At 41.9% G+C, this 22,000-nt stretch overlaps 1 protein-coding gene across 3 annotated transcripts in view; it reads right to left on the bottom strand.

Annotated features, from left to right (window-relative positions):
* The window catches only part of SPIDR (scaffolding protein involved in DNA repair), a 372,282-nt gene that overhangs the window by 15,759 nt on the left and 334,523 nt on the right, over positions 1 to 22,000 (bottom strand). For all 3 annotated transcript variants that reach the window (XM_019526956.1, XM_019526976.1, XM_019526965.1), the window contains 3 exons: positions 7,394 to 7,481; positions 3,806 to 3,949; positions 3,635 to 3,694 (listed from right to left, as the gene is read on the bottom strand). In XM_019526956.1, the coding sequence (XP_019382501.1) occupies positions 3,635 to 3,694; positions 3,806 to 3,949; positions 7,394 to 7,481 (292 nt within the window). The remainder of the gene's footprint in view (positions 1 to 3,634; positions 3,695 to 3,805; positions 3,950 to 7,393; positions 7,482 to 22,000) is intronic.

The following is a 22,000-nucleotide window of genomic DNA, read 5'->3' as shown; positions in this document are numbered from 1 at the left end:
TCACCCCGTCGTCCAAATCACTGATGAAGAGATTGAACAGCATGGGCCCAAGATTAATGATTTTACCTTTCAAAACCTTTTCAAAACCAGCATTCAGTTCTAATTTTCTGTGCCTTCTATCCCAAAAGAATAGTCAAACAATATTAATATTTTACTTTTAAAGCTGCATTATAGGTTAACGCATTACAATGTGAATTTCAACTCTCATGTCCAACAGGCAATTAAAATCTTTGGAGATTCATACACTTTAAAAGTGGCCATATATTCATGTCTGTAGAGCAGGGGTGGGCAAAATGCAGCCCGTGGGCTGACGGGGCTCCTAAAACATTTAGAAAATTAATACTTATCTGCCCCTGGCTGCCTGTCATTAGTCCCTCAATGGCTTGCCAAAACTCAGTAAGCGGCCCTCTGCCCGAAATAATTGCCCGCCCCTGCTGTAGAGCCTATAACACATGCAGTAATTGAAAACAGTGAGTGGAAGAATTCAGATGCAACAAGTTATTCTGCTGCCTTAGTACATATCTTCTATTGCATTTATCTCAAGTTTCTTCCACAGCAGTTACTTGCCTCTGATCATCTTCTCTACATAAAGAATTTTAAAACAGGTTTGAAGGAATTACTTTTACAGCTTTTACACGTATCACCAGAGTTTTCAAAAGCTGGCATTCAGATTGTGAACAGAAGAGGAATCATCCAAAATATATAATAGTAATAATCACAAGATATAAAATCATCATCTTGCTATGTGCAACAGTTTGTTCTGTACAGAAAGGACATAATAGACAAACAGCAGCAGGACTGAATTATAAAAAAGGACAGCTCCTCAAGCACAGATGGAATGTATTTTCTTATATCCCTTTTGTGACATGGTACTTATTCCGAATAATAATAATGAAAGCATATTTCCAGTCCTAATTTCATACAAATAATGTATTAAAGAATGCTAATCAGGTAGCCATATGAAATAAGAACTATGTATTTCTAAAATATAATAGTTTAATTAGAAATTTACAAATTTATATTTTCTCAGCTTTGAATAATGAGTCTGTAGAAGAAATTAAAGCTTAAGCACAGTCTTCCCTTTGTATTTCATAGCATGATCTTGTGTGTGAAGAACAAATCCTCTTAGCAAAGGCTGAAGCAATAAACAAGTTGCTGCACATGACATTTTATTTCAGGGATTAGGCAAGGGACACACAAACAGCAGGTAAGCGCACTTATACCTTCAGATTCCTTATCCAAAAGTGAAATATTTCACATTATCTCTGCCGTATACCTTTCAAATAATTTATGAATTCTTATGTTGCTAGCTTATTGCAGTTTAATGCATTCAGTTGAATAACCTACTTAAAACGTTGCCAAGACATTTTAATACCATGAAAGAGTCTGTGCATGCACAGATTTTTTTGTAAGCACATCAACCTTCTCTAAAACCATGTAAATCCAGCACATCCCTCCTCTCTTCTGACTAACAAGGAATTTCTACACAAGGATACAGATTAATCAGATTATTTCAGATGCAGATATGTGTAAAATCAGTGATAATTCAGGCAGCCAGGCAAGTCTGAAACAAACTAATCACTGGGTGTGTCTACACATGCATTTACTTCAGTTTAAAGTTACTGTGCACTAAATGGGAATAGGCTGTGGTCTACACGTGCAGGTGTTAAAGTGCATTAATGCTGTGTGTAGGCTGGCTTGGGAAAAAAGTTAGTCCCAAGTCAGTCCACACACAGTGTTACTGTGTAGTACAGCATCTATATGTGCATTATTGCGCAGTAACTAATCAGGTGCAAGTTCGATACCTGCATGATGCTGGTATCAAATTTATGCCCAAGCTGGCATAAGTCGCCATATTTACTACACAGTACAGGCATGCACATATAGATGCACGTCTGTACTGTGCAGTAACTTTGGTTACTGTGCAGTAAATGTGCACTTGTAAATGTGCCCTCTATGATGAGAATATGTTTTGAAAAAAGTTTTTTTCAGAGGCCAGGAAGGAATAGGGCAGGGACAGGTCTGTGTATTTAAACTCCTACTGAAATCCTAAAGATCTGATCTTACTTCGCATTAAAACTCACGCAAATGTCTTTGTGCCATTTAGCTTGGGGAAAACTTATTGAGCAATGAAATGCACTCCTTTCTCAGGAGTCAATGGCCAGATCCAATTTCACCTACTAGGCATCTAGGTGGATTTGGATGCCTAAACCCAATCCTAATCAACCCTGTTCAAGTTCCTGAAAATCCATTCATCCATCCATACTGTAACATGCTGTCATCTTACCCTTAAGACTCAGTCATAAAAAAACAGTGAGGAGGAGAAGACCCACTTACTTTTGCATTAATCGTTTTTTCAGGGACATGTGCAGAGTGAAACAGAACTGTACCTAGGCACCTACCTGCCTAATAGGTGGAAAAGAATCCAGCTTTAAGTGTGCAGCCTGCTTAGAAATCAAATCATAATTCATCAGACCCTGAAAGGAAGGGACTGTGACCTGAACTGAAATTAGACCTCTTACCATGGTTATGGGATGCATTTCCAAATACTTAACCACTCTCTTGGAATTAAATCCTTTTATGTTTCCCTAGTTTTGTTAATCTATTTCAGGGGTGAGTGAGTGGTGTAGGGCTGGTCCCCACCCCCCACCCCCACATCCCAGAGCCAGCTCATGCGGAGCTTGCTCCATGTCCCACATTGGGTGGAGCAGGTACTGTGCGCAGCACAATCCTGGACTGGCTGAAGTGGACGCTGTGTGCAATGTAGTTCCAGACCGGCCAGAGTGGGTGCCACCCACGTGCAGCATGGGTCCTGGGCTCTGCACACAGGGCTGGTCCAGTACATGTGGCACGTGGGCCAGCTCCTGACCCAGGGGCAGTACCAGGGACTGAATGATGGGGCTCTGCAGGCCAAATCTAGCCCGTATCTTTGACATCCCTAATCTTTTTTTTTTTATGCTGTTTTTTGTGGCCAAGTGAAATTTTTTTTTCCACCAGAATTTAATGCTGGCTGTACCAAGTGCCTAATTGTTTTCAAGAAAAACTCTTTACTTAGTGATACTCATACACATATGAATATTATTTCAGGAGGAAAAAATCCAGACATGTAATTCAGGGTGAAGGGAAGATATATTTATCTAAGGGTTTGTTTCTATTAACTTGACTAAAGATGCTAAATACTACCCTTAGGTAGGCCTACGGGGCTTCCTTTGAAGCAATGGTAGGTTATTGGGTTACACGCAAGAAGCATTCCTATCTGCCAAATTCTGCTATCAGATGTGATTTGGAATGAGAACTCCTCAACATGCATCATGTGAGGAAAGAGAATTCTAACTAGAAGATAAGATTTCTTCTTTGGTATCAGTGCAGTTCCCTACAGGTTTTAATGGGACCTGTCTAGACAAATCGAGGGTGAAAATGATCTCATAACAGATTGTTTAAAATTAATCCTGAACAAAATGAAGAGAAGATGAAAAATGAAAGTCTGCTAAATGATCATACCACTCACAGAGCTGTGGAAGAACACCTGAAAAACATCCTATTCTCCTCGCACCCTACCCCCGCAAACATCTTCCTCCTCTTTACACACATTATACTGCCTTGAATATATTTTATTGCTAAAAATAAAGTTTACCTGCAGCCTTTGATATATAACCTGGGCCCAAAAGCTACAACGTTGATTAAAACCTCCAACCTGAAACACAATTTAAAATAATGAAAAATAAGAAATGAGGTAAAATATAGTTGCAAAGAAGTCTTTGTATTAGTACCACAAAATACTTATTTCACTTTTTAAACAGGTTACCTCAAGAACATCCCTCAGACCATGCACAGCTGGGGGCACGTACAAATTAGAGATCTGTTCTTCCTCATTTACATCAACATATATTTGATCAGGCTGTGCAGTAAGAATATAACAGAAGCTTGGAGGAGGAAGTTTGGTTGTAGCCTGTTTAAGATATGGAAAAGAGTTATAGAATTAATTGTTCATCAGAACTCTTCTCTGAAGTAAAAGTTAGTGAAAAATCTAACATGATATCATTTTGTAGATTTCCTTTAATTATTTCCATAATTTGACACTGGCCCATATCACAAAAACATTGCATGATTTGGTAGAGTTGGCAAACGCAATGGCTACTCCGTGACATGGCAGTTGTAAGAGTTATGGATTGCACTATTTTCATATTTTTTATAAAAAAATGTTCATGGCTTTTGAGATTTGGGGATTTTTGCATGTGGGTGGGTGGGCGGATATTACAATAAATAACTAGCTAAAGAAGCATTGCTGAGGACCGTGAAAGTTGCCAACATAATTCTGGGCAGCACACTGAGATAATGGAGAACAGGGACTCAGAGAAAACTCTTGCCCCCCTTTTTTTCCCCCTAAAAAGTGTTATGATGGAACAACTTAGCAAGACTCATTCAAAGAGACTCCAAACTAAAACAGCTTCTTAACCTGCAGGGACAGTTCCACACTTATTATCACTTCTTGGGTTGTAAAATTCTATTCTGAAGATTTTATTTAGGAGTTAATAAAGCACTTCACATAATAAAGGAAATCTGGTTTGGCAAAAACAGCTGTACAGCTATTAAAAATAATTTTCACGTAAGAGAAAAAACATGTTAAACAAAAATCTGTTTCCCTTTGAATGTATTCAGCAAACATATGGCACAAGTAAAGCCTATTTCAGATTCATTTTTCACTTAGCAATATTAGCAGTTTTATTTGCTTTATAATTTTATTGTAAGTATTTTAGTTATAAAAATAAGCGCATATCTTCTCTACATCTGTATTGGTAAAATATATTGTAATTAAAAAAAGTTGTGCAAAAGTAGCAGCAGTAAAAGACAACTCTTAAGCCTCCTTGAGGCATCCTTATGAATTATGATCTCCAACTTATGAAATATACATGCAGGGCATGACCATGGAAAATGTCTTCCCTTTTTATTGTTCATAAACTAAAGGAAATTAAAATCAAATGAAGGTTACACCAATATTAAAACACATGTAAGTGCGCTGCTTCATTCATAAATGTTCCCAATCTGCTGCCTATGTAGTGCAGCATATAAATCAATCCATTCTTTTGAGACTTTTGAAATAGCTAGATAACGCTGTGAATTTAGTCCACATCAACTGTTTCTTTTAGGACTCTTCTTGCTTTTTCAGGTTAAGCCAGAATTTCAGTGGTGTAATTTTAAAAAAATACTTTATTTTCCAACATAAATTACTTAGCAATATGAAGTATATTGAAGAGGAAGAATCCTATGAGATTTTTTTCAAAAACAGTCAGTGGCCACAGCTACATGCACACTTAACTGTAGACTAATTAGCTGCAGAGTAAAGCAATAGCATGTACACGTGCAACACTATTAGGCCACAGTAAACTATTTAATGCCACTGTAAAGATGCTACTGTCAGAGACAGTACTATCTTACTGACAGTACTACCTTACAGCAGAGTAATTAACTGCGATTAAACACATGTGTAGACACTGGCTGCAGATGTAAATTGCATCTGGTCAGCCCTGGTCAGCAGGGGACCAGACTCCTATCTGCCGCCTAGCAAGTAAATGGTTCCACACTTTCAGCACCCTCATACCCCAGCCAGAGGCAGATTAAGAGTTACTGGGGTCCAGGGCAAACACAAAATTGGAGGCCCCCAATAGAGGTGCACTGATATATCAGTCACATCAGATCAGCACCAATAAAAGGAAAACCAACATTATCGGCTGTTGGCCTTTTTTTGGCTGATGTAGCCAATAATGTCACCAATACATGCTGCACGCATGCGTGTAGCTGCCATGGGGCGGGGGGGGGGGAGGGGCATGGGGGGGGCGATTGAGGGCCCCCCCGGGGGGGGGGAAGGGGCATGGTGGGGCAGATTGAGGGCCCCACAGTGAGTGAGGAAGTGGGGCAGGGGCAGGTGCTGCTCAGTCAGGTCAGAGAATGGGACTCCGGGGTGGGGCACGGGGCTGAGTTCCTATTCATGGGTGGCTCACCCTCCCCCCACCGCTAACTGGTGGAGGGCTCGTGCTTGCAACTCACTCATCATTGGCAGGGAAGCGAAAGCCACGGTTTTAAACTTGGTGCTGTTTTTGTCCCCCCACTGCTGACTGGCTGAGGGACCGGGGGGGGGGGGGGGGGGGGGGGGGGGGGGGGGGGGGACTCCTGGGCCCAGATGTTAATATGCCTATGGCCCCAGCCAGCCTCTCTGCTGCTTAATATTGCCACCAGGAGCCCAGGGCTGACCCCCTGTGCCTCCAACCCTGGCATAAACTGCTCCTCCCCAGCTCAAATTGCTGTTGTCTTGGTTGCACATGTAGATGCTATGCCTGGGAATAGTTTACTCCAGCTCAAACTCCTCTGCAGTTTATTGCTTCAAATTAATTACACATGTAGATGCACCCAGTAATGACCAAACTTAATTTCCATTTCCCTTATCTTTGCTACTTTTTTCTTCTTCTTTTTGTTGCTGTTCTGTTTTTTTAGGAGTTTTCAATATACACACCCAGGTTAGATACCGTGTCACACAATGATTGAGACTCTAGGTTCTAAGACAAAATAAAAACTAAAAATGAATTTTCCAAGGAACAGCTGTTCAGGAAGAGTAGGGCAGCATAGGTACCTGATTCTCAATTAGTGAAAAAATAACTCCTTAAAACTCTTTCATCAGATCAGTACTCCCAAATACTGAACAATAAAGCAGTGTTTCCTTTTTGTGAATATTGAATTAAAAGTAAATTACAGATGAAATCCTATTTTCAACTGAGCAGTATCAGTATAATTTGTATTATGATTTAGCTTCAAAGTCTCATAAATGCTCTCATTTTATGCAGGAGAGAGAGATATCTTAGATTGATATCTTTTATTGGACAAACTGCATAGTTGGGATAGAGTTAGACAAACTTTCAAATGCAAAACTTTCTTTTAATTTTACCTGTAGCAACACTGTTTTAATGCTCTGTTAAATCTCAAACTGACAATTTTTATGCAAGCAAAGAGCCCTGACTCAGACTGTCCTTGTCAAGTTATCCTTTTAAAATACTTTGAAATCTCAGGGTAAAAAGTGCTGTATGAAAACCATGTATAATTATTGTTACCTTCAGCGTTTCCCTCTCTTCCCTCTAGAAAAGAAGGGCAACATCTTGTTAGAATCATTAGCTCACTAACTATATTTCATGTGCGTGGAGGATTAATGAAGCAGTAATCAATTTTGTGAGTATAAAAGTGAAGGTGCTGATCTGAAGGTTGGTAAATTAATTTGGAATGAAGGGAGAAGCTCTACAATGCAACTGAACACATACAGGGAGAATGTGACACCCAAACACACAAAGTTTCACCACTGACACAGAAAGTTTAATTTTAGATGAACAACAATAACTGTATGACTTACCGCTTCACAGTCTTGACTTTGACCAGGAACTTTTAGAGGCACTAAGGGAGGCCACAAGCTGTCTATCAGACTAAAGAGTTCCAATGCCCTTCAAAAAGAAAAATCTGTTTTCAAATGTTTTCAATTTGATATGCTTCAATAGAAAGACTCAAAAAATATCATGCATGTGATCATGAAAACAAATTTAAATTGTATTTGTTCTCTAGATGATGTCTTGGGCTGGTTTAATTACAATGCCAGGATTTCTGCTGCGGAGAAAAATAAAAGATGAACTGCTGAGTATTAAGTGCCAAGGGAGTCCCATTTAATTCTTTGCCATTAACAGCCCATAAAATGTTTCAATACAATTAGGTTGAATTCTGACTATATGGAAGATATAGATAGTGATACAGTTCTTTTCTGAAAAAGGGTTTTACAATATAGAATATTTTAACATGTACAATAAAATCCAGTTGCTAAAGCTGCTTTAGAAACCAGGGGTTGCTACTTTAGAAATCAGGTGCATCTATACACATGCTTTGGGGTGAGGCATTTTAATTAGAGCGGCTCTGGGCACGGCTGCCCAAGTGTTTTAATTAGAACGCTCCAGCAGTATGTTTAATCAAGTCTGCTCCGACATATTCTGATTAGAACGTGTCAGAGCAGGCATCCTGCAGGAGTACAGGCACACAATGTTTCTAAAGTAATTAGGCAGCCCACCTTTTGATGTAGGTGTGTTGCCAGGAGCACATAACTCTAGTGTTCCAAAGTCTACACTGGCTCCCAATAGCTTTCTGGGCGCAATTCAAGGTGCTGATTTTGACATATGTGATTTTTGACGTAAACAGTCTGAGCCTTTTCCCATTGTGATCCCTAAGGTCAGCCAACAGCAACTTTCTATAGGTACTGTCAATATTCCAATTCACAAAAAACACACGAGATGTCATTCTCAGCAACTGTTCTCCAGCTCAGAGCTGATGCCGGAGCTGTGCAGCCCGGCGCAGCTGTTCGCAGCCTGCCCGCTGCTTGCTGCAGCTGTCCAGAGCCTGGGCTGGCTCCAAACAGCTACGCCGGGCTCATCGCCTCTGTGCCCAGAGCAGGGGACAGACCAGGGCTGCACTGCCTCATGCCCCTCCCCCACTGCCTGCTCCGAGACGCGCCGGCACACACTGGTGTGGAGCCAATGCCAGAGTCTGGCACAGCTGTTTGGAGCCTCCCAGCTGCAGCCAGCACTGGCTCTGGGAAGCTGCTGCCAGCCAGGATCCCGGGCTGTTCCCAGAAGACAGCTGGGATGCTGTAAGCCCAGCTGGGAGCAGCCCAGGCTCCGTCGCTGGCAGCAGCAACCTGGAGCCGGGGCCGGCTGCAGCCAGGAGGCTCCAAACAGCTGTGCTGCAGCGTGCCAAGCAAAACGGCCTTGCGTGCCATGCTCAGCACACGTGCCAGGGGTTGCCAACCCCTGCTTTACTGCCTTCTATTCAAAGATTTCAGTGTAGATTATCATTAACAAAGCTGTCCAAAATGCTAGGAAGAATCTGAAGAAGAATCTAAAGCAGAGGTTCTGAACACAAGATGCCTTGCTAGACTCAAGGCACACCTCTGAAAATGCCAGGTCTACGTTTTCACACTTTTTTAACTATAGAAAAATAACACAGCAATTATTTTGTTGCAAAGAAATCATAAAGACTATGACAGGTCAGAATGTTTTTAAAACTATGGATTCCCATTTGAAATCTCTGTGTTCATCTTGTGAATCATGTTTGTACACCTTACAGTGCTAACATTGTGTGCTATGATAGTGCTATGAAAACTCTGTAGCACCCTTGAAAGGATTTCAAGGTTCCCCAGGATGTTGGAGCACTTAAGAATCACTGATCCAAAGGCTTGTCAGGCAAGTTAAGTCAATGCTACAGGTGTAAAGTGAGTTTACTCATTAGAGAACATAAAAACCTCTGTAATAACACATTTATTGAGAAATAAGGGGCACTGAAGTTTGCTGAAGAAAGTGTGATCTCATGGCTAGTGTAGGGACTGAGGATTAACCTACAGCACACTAAACCTGCTTAACTTTTGAATCTGAATATTTGCATTTAATGGGCTTTAACATTATACTTACCCTTTCTTGGCCTTAATTCTTCTGAGTGTTCCTACATAGACAAGTCCTGAGAGATCTGAATTTCAGTCCCTGAAATATCATACTACTGTACCTTATTCTGCTCAAGGCAAGAGGCTCACCACTTCCTAGTTGCTTTAAGAATGTGGTTTGGTGCTTTTTGGATGATAATATTCTTGTCCCTATCACCAGGTAAATGATACATTACATTTCTACAAAGGTTTATCCAGTGTATAGCATTAAAACTGCTGGGAACACCTCCTTGTTTATTTTTAAAAACTTGATTTCTTCTTGAAAGCTTTTTGCATAGGTTTCACTTGACCATTCTTTTAATACTTTATATTTTATCTGCTTTTTGCCATTTCACCCTCTTTCTGATTTGTATTCGATTTAGCTGAGGTCAAAGAACCTCTTCTCATGTACTTTCCTAGAGCACCACATGAATTATATATTATTGTTATTATTACTTATTATTATATATTATTGTATAAATAATAATGCTTGTGGAATAGCAATGCAGCAAGGTTAAGCAAGGCAGTTAGGAAGGTTATAGGTTAACTAGCTCATCTGGAACTACACTTTTAGTGTAAAATTCAACACAGAAACTGGTGAATGTAAACTACTTCCCTACCCCAGCCATCTTCTCTGCTATTGGGATGTACTTGGTAGCCATGTTGATCCAAGACAAAAAGAAATACAAAAACCAGAACTCTTGGTTCCAAAATGATACCTTTTATTAGACCAACTGGAAAATGGCAAGAAAAATGTCCTTTTCTGCAAGCTTTTGAGATCAAAGTCCCTTTGTCAGGCTTTGGAAAAAGTGTAGATGGTACAAGATGGTAAAAATCCCTGCCTGCCATCTGACACCTTCAGGGAAGGAATTCTACCTGATCAACACATCAAAGAGCTACTCAACACAGCTCACAAAGACACGCTCATGGACCCAGAGGGACAACCTTCCATCTTCAGCTCCCTCTGTGCAAAAATGAATTTTATTTCCTACCTATGGGGAATTTTTACCATCTTGTACCATCTTACACTTTTCCCAGAGCCTGACGAAGGGACTTTGATCCCGAAAGCTTGCAGAAAAGGACATTTTTCTTGCCATTTTCCAGTTGGTCTAATAAAAGGTATCATTTTAGAACCAAGAGTTCTAGTTTTTTGTATATCTTCTCTGCTAACGAGCATTTAAGAAGTGCAAATATATACAGTGCTTTTACTGAAATGAGCTTTTTAACCTGCTCTGCCACTAGCTGCCAACCCTATGAAAACAGAACAGACTCGTTGACCTTATCTCTTTTCATCATTTAGAAAATTTAAAACATAAAGCAGCATTTTTCTACTCAAGAAAGAGATCCCAGCAAACTGGAAACCTTTCAATTTCATTATCACAGTAACACTTTCATGTCACACAAATTGAAATCTGGCCCCAGCATCTACAGCTACAGAAAAGCCAAGGTTTTGCTTTGAAGGAGAATAGGGAACAAAGAAGTTGGACCATGGAGACACCTTCCACTCTGATTTTTTTCACAGAAGCAAGGACATAAGGGTGGACAGCAGCAAAAAAATGGCCAGGAGGTACAGAAATTGTACAGAACTGCTGGCCACAAACTCTATACACATGGTAGCAGTTACTACAGCCAGTAAGCTATATCAGTTGCTGCAGCCCACAAATGGTCTTTGTCTTGCTGCCAACACCTCACGGGAAGCTTCTGTTTCTATTCAGACCCTGTTAGGTCCTCATATAGCCTGTGTATTTATATATTTATCTGCAAGTTTGCTATTAAATGTTACAATACAGTGCTTCTTTTCTGTATATTTATAAATGCAGACTGTTTTATCTAACGCTTCAAAGCAGGCTGAAGGGTTTCTTTAATAATTCATGCTGTTAAACAAGTTGAATGCATGGTTGAGAGAGTGTAAAAAATACCTTCTGCATGTGTAGAAACAATGCCTGACCTATTTAATAAATCATCTTAAACCGCTCAATGGAACAATTACTAAAAGATAAATGGTGATACTAATAACAACAGAGACAAGTAACTTCCACCCTCTGTGAGGCTGCTTGCATTTGTTCACTAAACCACCTCCCTTCCCCGCTTTCACAGCTCAGCAGTATAATCAGGAAACACAAACCACCTTCTGTTTCTAGCCTTTTAGGCTTCCAGTGCCCTTTAGCACAATGGTAAAGGGTGTGTTTGTATGTACTTAATCTTTGACTTTTGATAAAGAATAAAATTAAAAGAATCATTCGCATAAATACTGAGATTTTATTTCCTATAGCTTTAATAATAACTCTAACCTAGTACTTTGGATCTCATTATCTTTACTATGTTCCAGTGGAAGCTACACCATGCTCATATCCCAAGGTGCGTCAGAAAACCAAAGAGAAATTCAACCTCTGATTTAAAAAAAAAACCACGATTAATTATTTATATGGAAAATATTGTAATTGATAACAATAATAAGGACCTTTGTGTGCCTTTCACTTGAGGATCTTAAATTACATTTCTATGTTATTCCAGGAAACGGGTATTATTAACACCTATTTAAACAAATGAGAGAACCAGCACTCTGATAAAGTGAATACCTGATTAAGTGAATCTGAGTTCACAAAAGCTTGTGCTCTATGTAATTTAAACCATCTATCTTATTTAGTTAGTCTAAGGTGCAAATCTGCCCTGCCTTCTGACTAATTTCAGACTAATACTGCTAACTACCTCTCTCTACTGTGACTTTGTGACACTAGAGACATTTTTGTAAAGCTTTCCACAACTGCTGATACTGGACAGCATTTCATACAGACAGCATTTCAGTTCTTGACATTCTTTCCAACACCATAATACTTAAATATGCTAGCAGCAAATCTAATTGCTGTTACAGTTGAGATGGTGTTGGCCAGCAGTGAGCTGTCTAACAGAAGGGTTTCTGACATCCCCCACTCCCCCACCAAAATGCTGTGTAAATTAAATCTACATACAGACTAGGACCCAAGAGTTTTGACATTCTACTCTAAATATACCACTTTGTCTAGCTTTTGCCATCAGTGTATCTCAGTAAGGACAAAGTTGTTTAAACCAGTGGGGGCCAATCTTATTGGCAGGCATGCTACAAATTAGCCCAGTACCCTCCCCGAGTGCCACTCCAATCCCTTTCCTCTGCCCAGTCTGCTGTCTGCTTCTTGCAGTACAAGCAGTCTTCTGTCCTCCCTAGCTGATCTCCTGCTCTGCTTTCTGCTTCTATCTGCTGCTGTGTGCCATCCCTTCTCTGATCTGTTATGTACCACACACACAGGCTGCCTATGCTACAGGTTGACCAGCTTGGTTTAAATGACATTAAAATATTATGGCAGAAAACAGTTAAGTGCAGTTAACTGCAGCAGGTATGACAGCTTCCATTTCAAAATTGGGACTATATACTTGGAAAAACTGCAGTTTAGTTGCAGTAAGGCAGTGGTTCCCAACCTTTTTTTCCATACCCCGCTGCTAGGAGCAGAATGCGGTGGCGGTGGCAGCCCAGGGGTGGGGGAGCTCCCGACACTCGGTGCGGCTCCTCTTTTCTGTGCAGTGTCGCCGGCATTGCCCCCATGACCCTCATTTGGGTCACAGCCTGGGGTTGGGAACTGCTACTGTAAGGTGTCCTGAGAAAGAACTTCTGGCTCTGTTTCAGAGGCACTAGCCACACTTGAAGTGGTCGATTAAGTTTCTAGATTAGGTCTATATTAGGTTTCTTTCCTCTCCCCACCTTTCCACCCAAAGATAAAAATGGAATTTGCAGATTTTTTTGATCTAAAAATCGTTCATAGTAAATTACGGAGGAGAGAAGAAGACATAGAAAAGGAAAGAAAACAAAATGAACAAAGGAAAGGAAAGGAAAGGATAAGGAAGAAAGAAGAGAGAAAACAAGCAGCTATGGCATGTATGGTAATAATCACAGCAGGGGACAGGAAACAACACCCCTGGGTTCTACCCACTGATTTGCCATGTTGACTTGAGCAAACTACACAGACTTGCTCTGGACAGCAACCTAATATGCTTCCAGAGGCCAAGCGTATTCTGTTTTGCAGACACACATAGCTCTCCCATTCTGGTAATGGGCAACCTTATGCATTGTCACAGTGCATAAGCACCGAGTAGGCTCCTATAGACAGCCAACAGTAAATTCTATGCACTTAAGAGTATGTCTGGACTACCACTATGACTCAGAGCAGAAAGAAGGCACTTTGGTCACGCTGAGATTCAGCTGACTTAGTGGGAAGAAGTCTATCTGAGTCACTACACTTCATTGACAGCAGTTCTAACAGAAGAGAAGAAAGAAGACCCAACCACACTTAGTGTAGGGGTTGGGGCACTTGCTCAGAAAATGGAAGGCTTGGGTTGTTTCCACTGCTGCTCAGTCACTCAGGTGGTGTGACTTTTCCCTGATTAAAGACACTTAGGTGGAGTTTATGCACTTCCTAAACACAAGAGCCCAGGCAGGAGTGGAATGTCTAGGCAGCCCTTTGGGCTTCCTCCTGAGCATGAACAATAGGCCAAAGCTTGTGCCTTTGGGACCTTTTCAGGCCAAAAGAAAATGCATATTGGACCTAGGCAGCTTAGTGATTTGTGGACAGTACTGTGTTTAGCGACTTTGACAGCTACAAACTATGCGAGTGCCACTTTGATATCTTAAGAGACAGAAAAGGATCTGGGCCTAATGTTTTCAGTAACATGCACCAATGGAAGGGTATCAGTTAAAACCTAAGTTAAATTAAAGGATTGTTTGTTTTTGTTAACTTTAGGTATATAGTATTGCTTTTTAAAGAACAGAAAGAATAACAATCTAAACTTGCACGGAACAGTAAAAAAGACACATACTGCATGAAATCATTCAAGTAGCCACAACAAAAAAGAAAGAAAGACCATATTACATATCTTAGAGATGTGGATGTGATATATTTAACTTTAGCAAGGCTTTTGACACAGTCTCTCACAACATTCTCATTAACAAATACACACTAGATGAAAGTACTCTAAGATGAATATCATTATCTAAATGGTTGGATTATTGTACTCAATGAGCAGTAGTAAATGGATCAACATCTAGTTGAGAAGAGCTATTGAGTCAGATTCCCCAATGGGTCTATACTGGGTCTGGTATTGTTTACTATATCTTCATTAATGATTTGGACAATGTAATTGAGTGCATACTTAGTAAATCTCCAGATGATACCAAGTTGGGTGGAGTTGCAGACACTTGGAAGGGTAGGGGTAGGATCCAGAACAATGTGGATGGACTGGAAAAACTCTCTGCAATCAATCAGATGAGATTCACAACAAGGACAAGTGCAAAGTCCTACGTGGGACCGAGTAATTGCATGCACAAATCCGGAGCGGAAAACAATTGGCTAGGCTGCAGTACTGTAAAAAAGGACCTGGAGGTTACAGTACACCATAAGCTGAGTACGAGTCAACAGCATGGTCTTGTTGCAACAACAGCCAACAGCATATTGGGTTGTATTACCAGGAGTGTCATTTGCAAATTAAGGGAAATGATTCTTCCTCTCTTTTCAGCAGTGGTGGTGCCTCAGTTGGAGTACTGTGTCCAGTTTTGAGTCCCACACTTAAAGAAGAATGTGAACAGTTTGGAAAGAGTTCAGAGCAGAAGAACAAAAATGATTTGGGGCCTGGGAGATCAGACTTATGAAGAAAAGCTGAAAGAAATAGGTTTATTTAGTCTGGAGAAGAGAAGATTATGGGGGGATTTGATAGCATCTTCAAATACCTGAAGGGAGATTATAGAGAAGACGGAGATGGGCTTTTCTCTGTGAGTGTACAGGACAGGACAAAGAGCAATGGCCTTAAGCTTCAGCAGGGAAAATTTAGGTTAGAGATTATAGTTTCATAGATGTTAGGGGCTTGCAGATCATCAGGTCCAGCCCCCCAGCACTTGGGCAGGAAAGACTTCTGGGGTCTGATGACTCAAGTAGGAACTTTCTATGAGAGACGTCAAGCAGTGGAAGGGGATACTTAGAAAAACTGGGGAATCTCTATCCTTGGAAGTTTTCAAGAGCAGGTTGGACAGACACTTGACTGGGATGGTTTAGTCAGGGATGCCCCGAGCAGGGGGCTGTACCAGATGACCTTGTGAGGGCTCTTCCAATCCTACTTTCCTATGATCCACTCAGATAGATATTTTATATTTTTAGCTGCAGTAGTCACTATATAGACCCATGCCTAAACAGATCTAGCAAAAATGTATTCAAAGTTTGTGTAAAGGGAACAGAAAATACTTGAAGGAAGGGTGGAAGGAAATAGAAATCTGCTTCAAATATCTATCCAGTAATTAGAACCTCCCCCCCACCACCCCAAAACAACTACTTAAGTTGTAGGGCATTTTAAACTCAGCATATAACCACGCTAGTTACCAAAGGTTTTATGACTTCAAAACCCTGAGGAAGTGAATGGCTTCTTTAGATGGCTGTAATTTGGACAAGCAAAAACCAAAGGAAGGAAATTACTATTTCCTTGCTCTGTGGAGCACTCTTACTATTATATTATTTCCTGCTAACAGCTAGCAGTTGTAGTACCTTATTGTTTTACAGCAGTTAACCATCAGCCGTGTTCACTGTATTTGAGAAATCTAGTACATGAAGCAAAGTAGAGGAGAAAGTAAATTACAGAGTGAAGAGCAGAGAAAGAAAAAGAAGAGACAAATACTGGTAAAGAAAGGCAAGGTTATGTAATAACTAATACTAATTTATGTAGTTATTTAGATTAAGACACATGTAACAAGACCTCCTAGACTTCAGCTGCTCATTAAAGAAGGCCAGGTATCAGAGAAGGACAACATTTACAATAAAAATCACAATAAGACAAACTTTGCTGCATTTAAATGCAACAAATGTACTCAGACTTTAACACTCCTTTATCTAGGGTTACAGCTGGAGTGAGTTTGCTGTATTTGATTTTTTCTCTACTCCTGAATGCAACAGTTAGAATATATCAGCTGCTGCCCTTTTGAAACGGCTTCATGCTGTGTCTAGACTCTGAGCTCCTAACAAGGCAATAGTACTACAAGCTTCAGAAGAAAATGCAAGAAAAACTACACAATCATTGCAACAACCTGCCATAGAGTTTCTTTCAATGCCCCAATCAATTGTTTATACCTGTGCCAAAGCACAAAAATTTTTATCCTTCATAAAATATTTTCTCTTATCCAACATAACTGAGTGACAGTCCATTCATTCAGTCATCCATGAGAAGAGAGAGGTATTTAGTTATGTTAGTCTGAAGTCAGGCAGAAGGCAGGGTAGAGATGCACTTTTACAGACTAACTAATCAGAGATTCATAAGCTTTGGTGAGCCCAAGCTCACTTCTTTCTGCTCATGAATGGTACCACACACAGTTGAATGAACTGGACTGCAATCAAAGCAGCACCTGATGAAGTGAGCTAGGGCTCACAGAAGCTTATGCATCTCTGATTTAGTTAGTTTATAAAGTTCCTCTCTACCCTGCCTTATACTTTATTTTCTTACATATAACATACGCCCAAAAATAACATGCCTCTATTTTTGGAAGGTCTCCAGATGACAAAAAAATTTTTTTTATCTTGGAGTATGAGTAAATACCAGTTCTAGGGTCTCTGGGGCCAAGGGCTGCATGATGGTGCGGGAGCTGTAGCTGCATGCCAGGACTGCAACCCCACAGAAAGGCCCTATCTGGCTCACCAGCACTGGAGCTGTGTGGAATAGCCCAATCCAGCACACTAGTTCTATGGCTGTGGGGCAGGGCCCAATCTTTTGCACTAGCTCCAGCACTGCATGCTGAGTCCAGGACCACTTGCTAACTCTGGAGCCATGTGCTGGGTCAAGACCTATGTACTAGGTCAGACCTGGTATGCCAGGACTGGCCGCAGAACAACTCCATTTGCTGTCCTTATCTGGTGCACGGCTGGGGTGGGGAGCTCCCTACAGGTCAAGAAATTTGGTGGTGAGCGGTAGAGGGTGCAATGGCAATGCTAATTGCCATGGACCCAGGGCAATTAATGTGCTATTGCCCTGCACCCCCTCTCAAATTTTTGGATTCATAAGGAGCCCTTTTTTTGACATATAATGCACACCCCAATTTGCCCCAGCTGGTTTTGGGGGGAAAGGTATGGATTATATGCAAAAAAATCTGAAAGCTTATGAATCCCTCATGTATTTAGTCTCTAAGATGCTTTACAACTGAAGATGTTCACATTATCTAAAAAACTGTCAAATCAGTGTTTGTATCTTGCTAATTTCATAACTTCAATGATAGTACATTAATTACGGGTTACATTAAAGTAAACATTTTCTCACTTTCAAATTTGTTGCCTTTCAACTAGGGTACCAAAATATGAAATAGAAAAGCATGGATAGGCAAGCTTCAGGTCCATCACTACACATCTTTTTCATTTCTTTAAGAACCCTTTACAGAGTTTATCTGCAAATAATTTTCCCTCAGGAGACCTTCTACTGAACACAGTACTCAGGCTCTGCACTATATCTGGTGTACCATGATGAGGCCATTTTGGTAACCTGTGAGAGTACTGCAGTAGAGAGATGACATGCTGGCTGGAACATGTACAGCTTTTAAATTACCATTGTTATTGCCTGAAGACTGGGCCCAACCTGTCCCCACTTTTTTGTAAAGGATACAATTTTTAAGGTTGGTACACAGAGGAAATATATATATAGCCTACAGACATCAAACACAAATGGACAGAACCATCAACTATACTCTCCTCTCTTCAAGACTTCATATTACTCCCTTCTGCTGCTGCGAAGTATTCAGGCCAAGGCAGAGGCATGAGGGGGTGGGGTGGGGGACGGTTCTAAATGAATATGGGAATGGTTGAGAAAAGATGTCAGGACACTGATACTGAGCCCTCATGCTGATAAATCCTATTGGTCCAGCAACAACTTGTACCTTGCTCAAAAGATTCAGAAAAGAATAAAGGAAATTATGGAAAGAAGACACTGAGTAAGTCTCAGCAGCTCGCCCATGATTTCAAACTTGCCCAGCTGCTATTCAGGATAGCAAAGGGCTGGAAAATAATGTCAGCAAAGACATTATTACTTCCTGTAGTTGTCTAATATAGGAAAAAGTGGGAAAAAGTGACAGAGGGTAAGCCTTGAGACTGTGGCCTCAATCCAAAATGACTCAAATCAGTGAAAGCCCTTTCACTAACTCTAGCGGGCTTTTGAACTAGGCCTAAATGAACTGCATAATTCAAGCTCGTCCCGTTGATCAAAACTACCAGAGAAACAAAGATCACCACAGAATGCCTTCAAAAACCAGGGCAGGGGTGTCAAACATAAGACCTGTGGGCCATACTTGGCCCCCAAAGCCCTGCCAACTGGACACCGGTGCTGCCCCTGGGTCTGATCACACCCATGCGCAGTGCATGGCACAGGGCTGGTCCATTGGCTGGATATGGCACATGGACCCTGCCCCCTTTCCCTTCCCCAGCACACTTCAACTAGTGACCACTCCTGTCAGTGTGGGACCTGTTCTGCATGCAGCATGGATCCCAGAGTGGCTAGAACAGGCACCGTATGTGGCACAGTCTGGCCAGAGCAGTCCAGCTGGAATAAGCCAAACACAGTGACCTCTTTGAGACATAAGCCACATGTGGTGCCCATTCCAGCTAGTCTGGGACATGAGCTGCAGGTAGTACTTGCAGCCACCACAAAAATATGGGTCCTGAACTGGCTGGAGCAAAGTGCCACATGCGGTGCAGTCCCAGAGCTATCAGGGCAGTTGCCACGTGCAGTGTAGTCCAGGCAGGGCAGCCACGGTGCCAGTGCAGCTGTCACTCTGGCTGGACTGTATCACATGAAGCACCCGCTCTGGATGTTCTGGGATCCCTTGCATATGCAGCACAGATCCCAAACTGACTGGAGCAGCTGTTAGATCAGGTATGCTGAGGAAGGGAAAGGGAAGGGAGAAAGGGAACCCAATAGTCTGTGGACTGACCTGAAGCCACTCATCTAGCCTGAGGGGCCAAATGAGTTTGACACCCCTGACATATGGTCTCTGTACCTAGCTCTCTTTTCCCTCTTCCCAAAGCTATGGGGATTTTTGCAGCCTTGCAGCAGTAACACGCGTAACTGCAGCAGTGAAGCTCTGCAAAAAGCCCCCTTGGATTAGGGTAAGATTCATTTGTGTGAAATCTCAGCCCTGTTCTCTCCCATAGCTTAGAAAATAGAGTTTGGTTCCCCTCTGCCCCATGCCAAAGTGGCTGCAAAAACCCAGCATAGATCCAGGCTTATGGGTAGTCTGTGGTTGGACTCTAAAATATCTTTTAAGCTAGGGACAGAAATTACAAATAAACTGGTATAAGTGATCAAAAACTAGTTCAAATCTGTAGCACAACAGAAGTTCAAAATGACTGAACCTGGTTTAATATAAACTTGGATGGATATAGTATCAGACTTAACTGATTTACGTTAAATCAGTTTATTGAACTTCTGTACCAGATCCTCTCCACATTCAAATTATTTCACAGTCCCACAGCATCCCAGGATGCTTTGTACCTTCCCTGCAAACCACCCCCACCTCACAGGGTGAGCAGGCTAGCCTTGGCCCAAGCTGTCTGCTTCAGCAGAACAGGGAGGTGTGCTCCAGAGCCCCGGGCTTCTGGCCTGAGCCACTGCAGGCATTTCCAGAATCAAAAGTGGAAGTCTATTCACTTGCTTATTGGTTCAATCTATGCAATTTAGACTAACCTGCAAAGATTGAATTGATTCAGCCTCGGGATTTTTGACCGTCTGTTCTTAGACTCAGAGACAAAACTAAGATCTATGCCGTTTATAAATTTTACAAGCATCCAATTTTGATTTTAGCTTTCCGTAAATACAATACTTTACCTCCAGGCTATGGGCGTTATAGCAAAAGCATCACTGGATACAAGGCTCCTTATTATTACCCCATGTTAACTGTTCAAGGTTCAGAACATGCCTTGAGCAAACTGTGCTAAAAACACCATTAGCTGAATGTGGACACTTGATTTGCTTTGCTATTGTTCTACCCCAGTGGTTTTCAACCTTACTGGACTCAAGGCACCCCTCATTAGCAGGGATCCTGGTTTTCTGTAACAAAAAAGAATTGCAAATTCTTTGATAAAAAATTGCAAATTCCCTGATTAAAAACCCAAATCCATGATTAAGATGAAAGGTCACTATAGGTATAGGTATCAGTTGAACACAATGTTTTATTGATATATTTGGAGTTTTAAAGCAATTTGGAAACCTGCCAGTGCCTCAATCAACATAATGTATTAAATCTTAAATACTTATACATTTTGGTATTTGATTTTGGGTTTTAATCATGGAAAATCAGAGCTCCCCCTGCCCCCTCAGATCACACAATGCAGGTCCAGGCCCCTCACTCCCAAGCCACAGCCCTGCTGATGCCCCTCACTCCCCCACCCACAACCCCCTTACCCTCCAGCCCTGCCTGAGGGGACCATACCTGCCAGGGCTACAGGACTAGGAACCCAGGTCTGCAGACCCCTGCCCCCCACAGCAGCACCTGAGCCCTGGCTACTGCCCACAGGAGGCAGCAGCTGCTCCAGTGAAGCAGAGAACAGAGCCCAGTTCCCCTTCTCTCATGGGTGGCATGGTTAGAGTAGATCCTGTGGGGGGAAGGGGTGCAGCCTGGCCGCTGTGGGCTCAGGCTCCCTGCCCTGCTGCCCTCCTTCTCAGGGCCTCCATGGCGCAGCAGGCAGGACCCAGCAGGGCAGAGTGGGGATGGGCGGGGAAGCTTGTTCCCACTGCTGCAAGCTCCACGCTGCCCTGTTGATGCACCCCTTGTCCGCTCTGCAGCAGCGAGGAGCACAACCCCACACCACTACTCCCGCTGCTGCTGAACGAGCAGGGGATGCCTTGCCAGGGCAGTGAGGAGCTTATAGCAGCAAGGAGCTTCCCCTCATGACTCAGCTCTACTCTGCTGCGCCAGGTCCCACCTGCTATGCCGCAGAAGCCCCAGGAGAAGGCAGCCAGGTAGGGAGCCTGAGCCTGTAGCGGGAAGGCCACCCCCCACCTAATATATATTATATATTAGTACATATGTTTATATCCATGTTTCTTTTCCTTGTGATAAATTAATGTAAATAAATTTGTATATAGTTAAGTCCCCTGACTGTTCTGGCTTGGCTGTATAGGGACAGAGGGAAATTGAGCAGTCTACAGTTCCCCCACAGCACACCTGCCAGCTAACAATTTCCTTCAGTTGGGGAAGTGGAGTATATACCCAAGTACACCTGGGTTACACATTTTTCTCTGTTGTTCCATGGGAAACAGAAAACCCAGATCCCTGCTCGTTAGATTTGAGGCACCCTTCCATTACTTTTGTGAATTGAGTGGCACCCAATATCAAAAACTAATTTATTATAGGGTTACCATATTTCCAACAGCAAAAAATAGGATGGGGGGGATATATGATTTGTGGGGGGCAGTGATATACCCATGTCCTGCTTTTTCCCCTCACTTCTAAGACCTTTTCCCCCA

The sequence above is a fragment of the Gavialis gangeticus genome, unplaced genomic scaffold, assembly GCF_001723915.1.
Source record: "Gavialis gangeticus isolate Ggan-Ray unplaced genomic scaffold, GavGan_comp1, whole genome shotgun sequence".
Lineage (NCBI taxonomy): Eukaryota > Metazoa > Chordata > Crocodylia > Gavialidae > Gavialis > Gavialis gangeticus.
The sequence above is the reverse complement of the archived record's forward strand: the minus strand, read 5'-3'. Positions and strand labels throughout refer to the sequence as shown.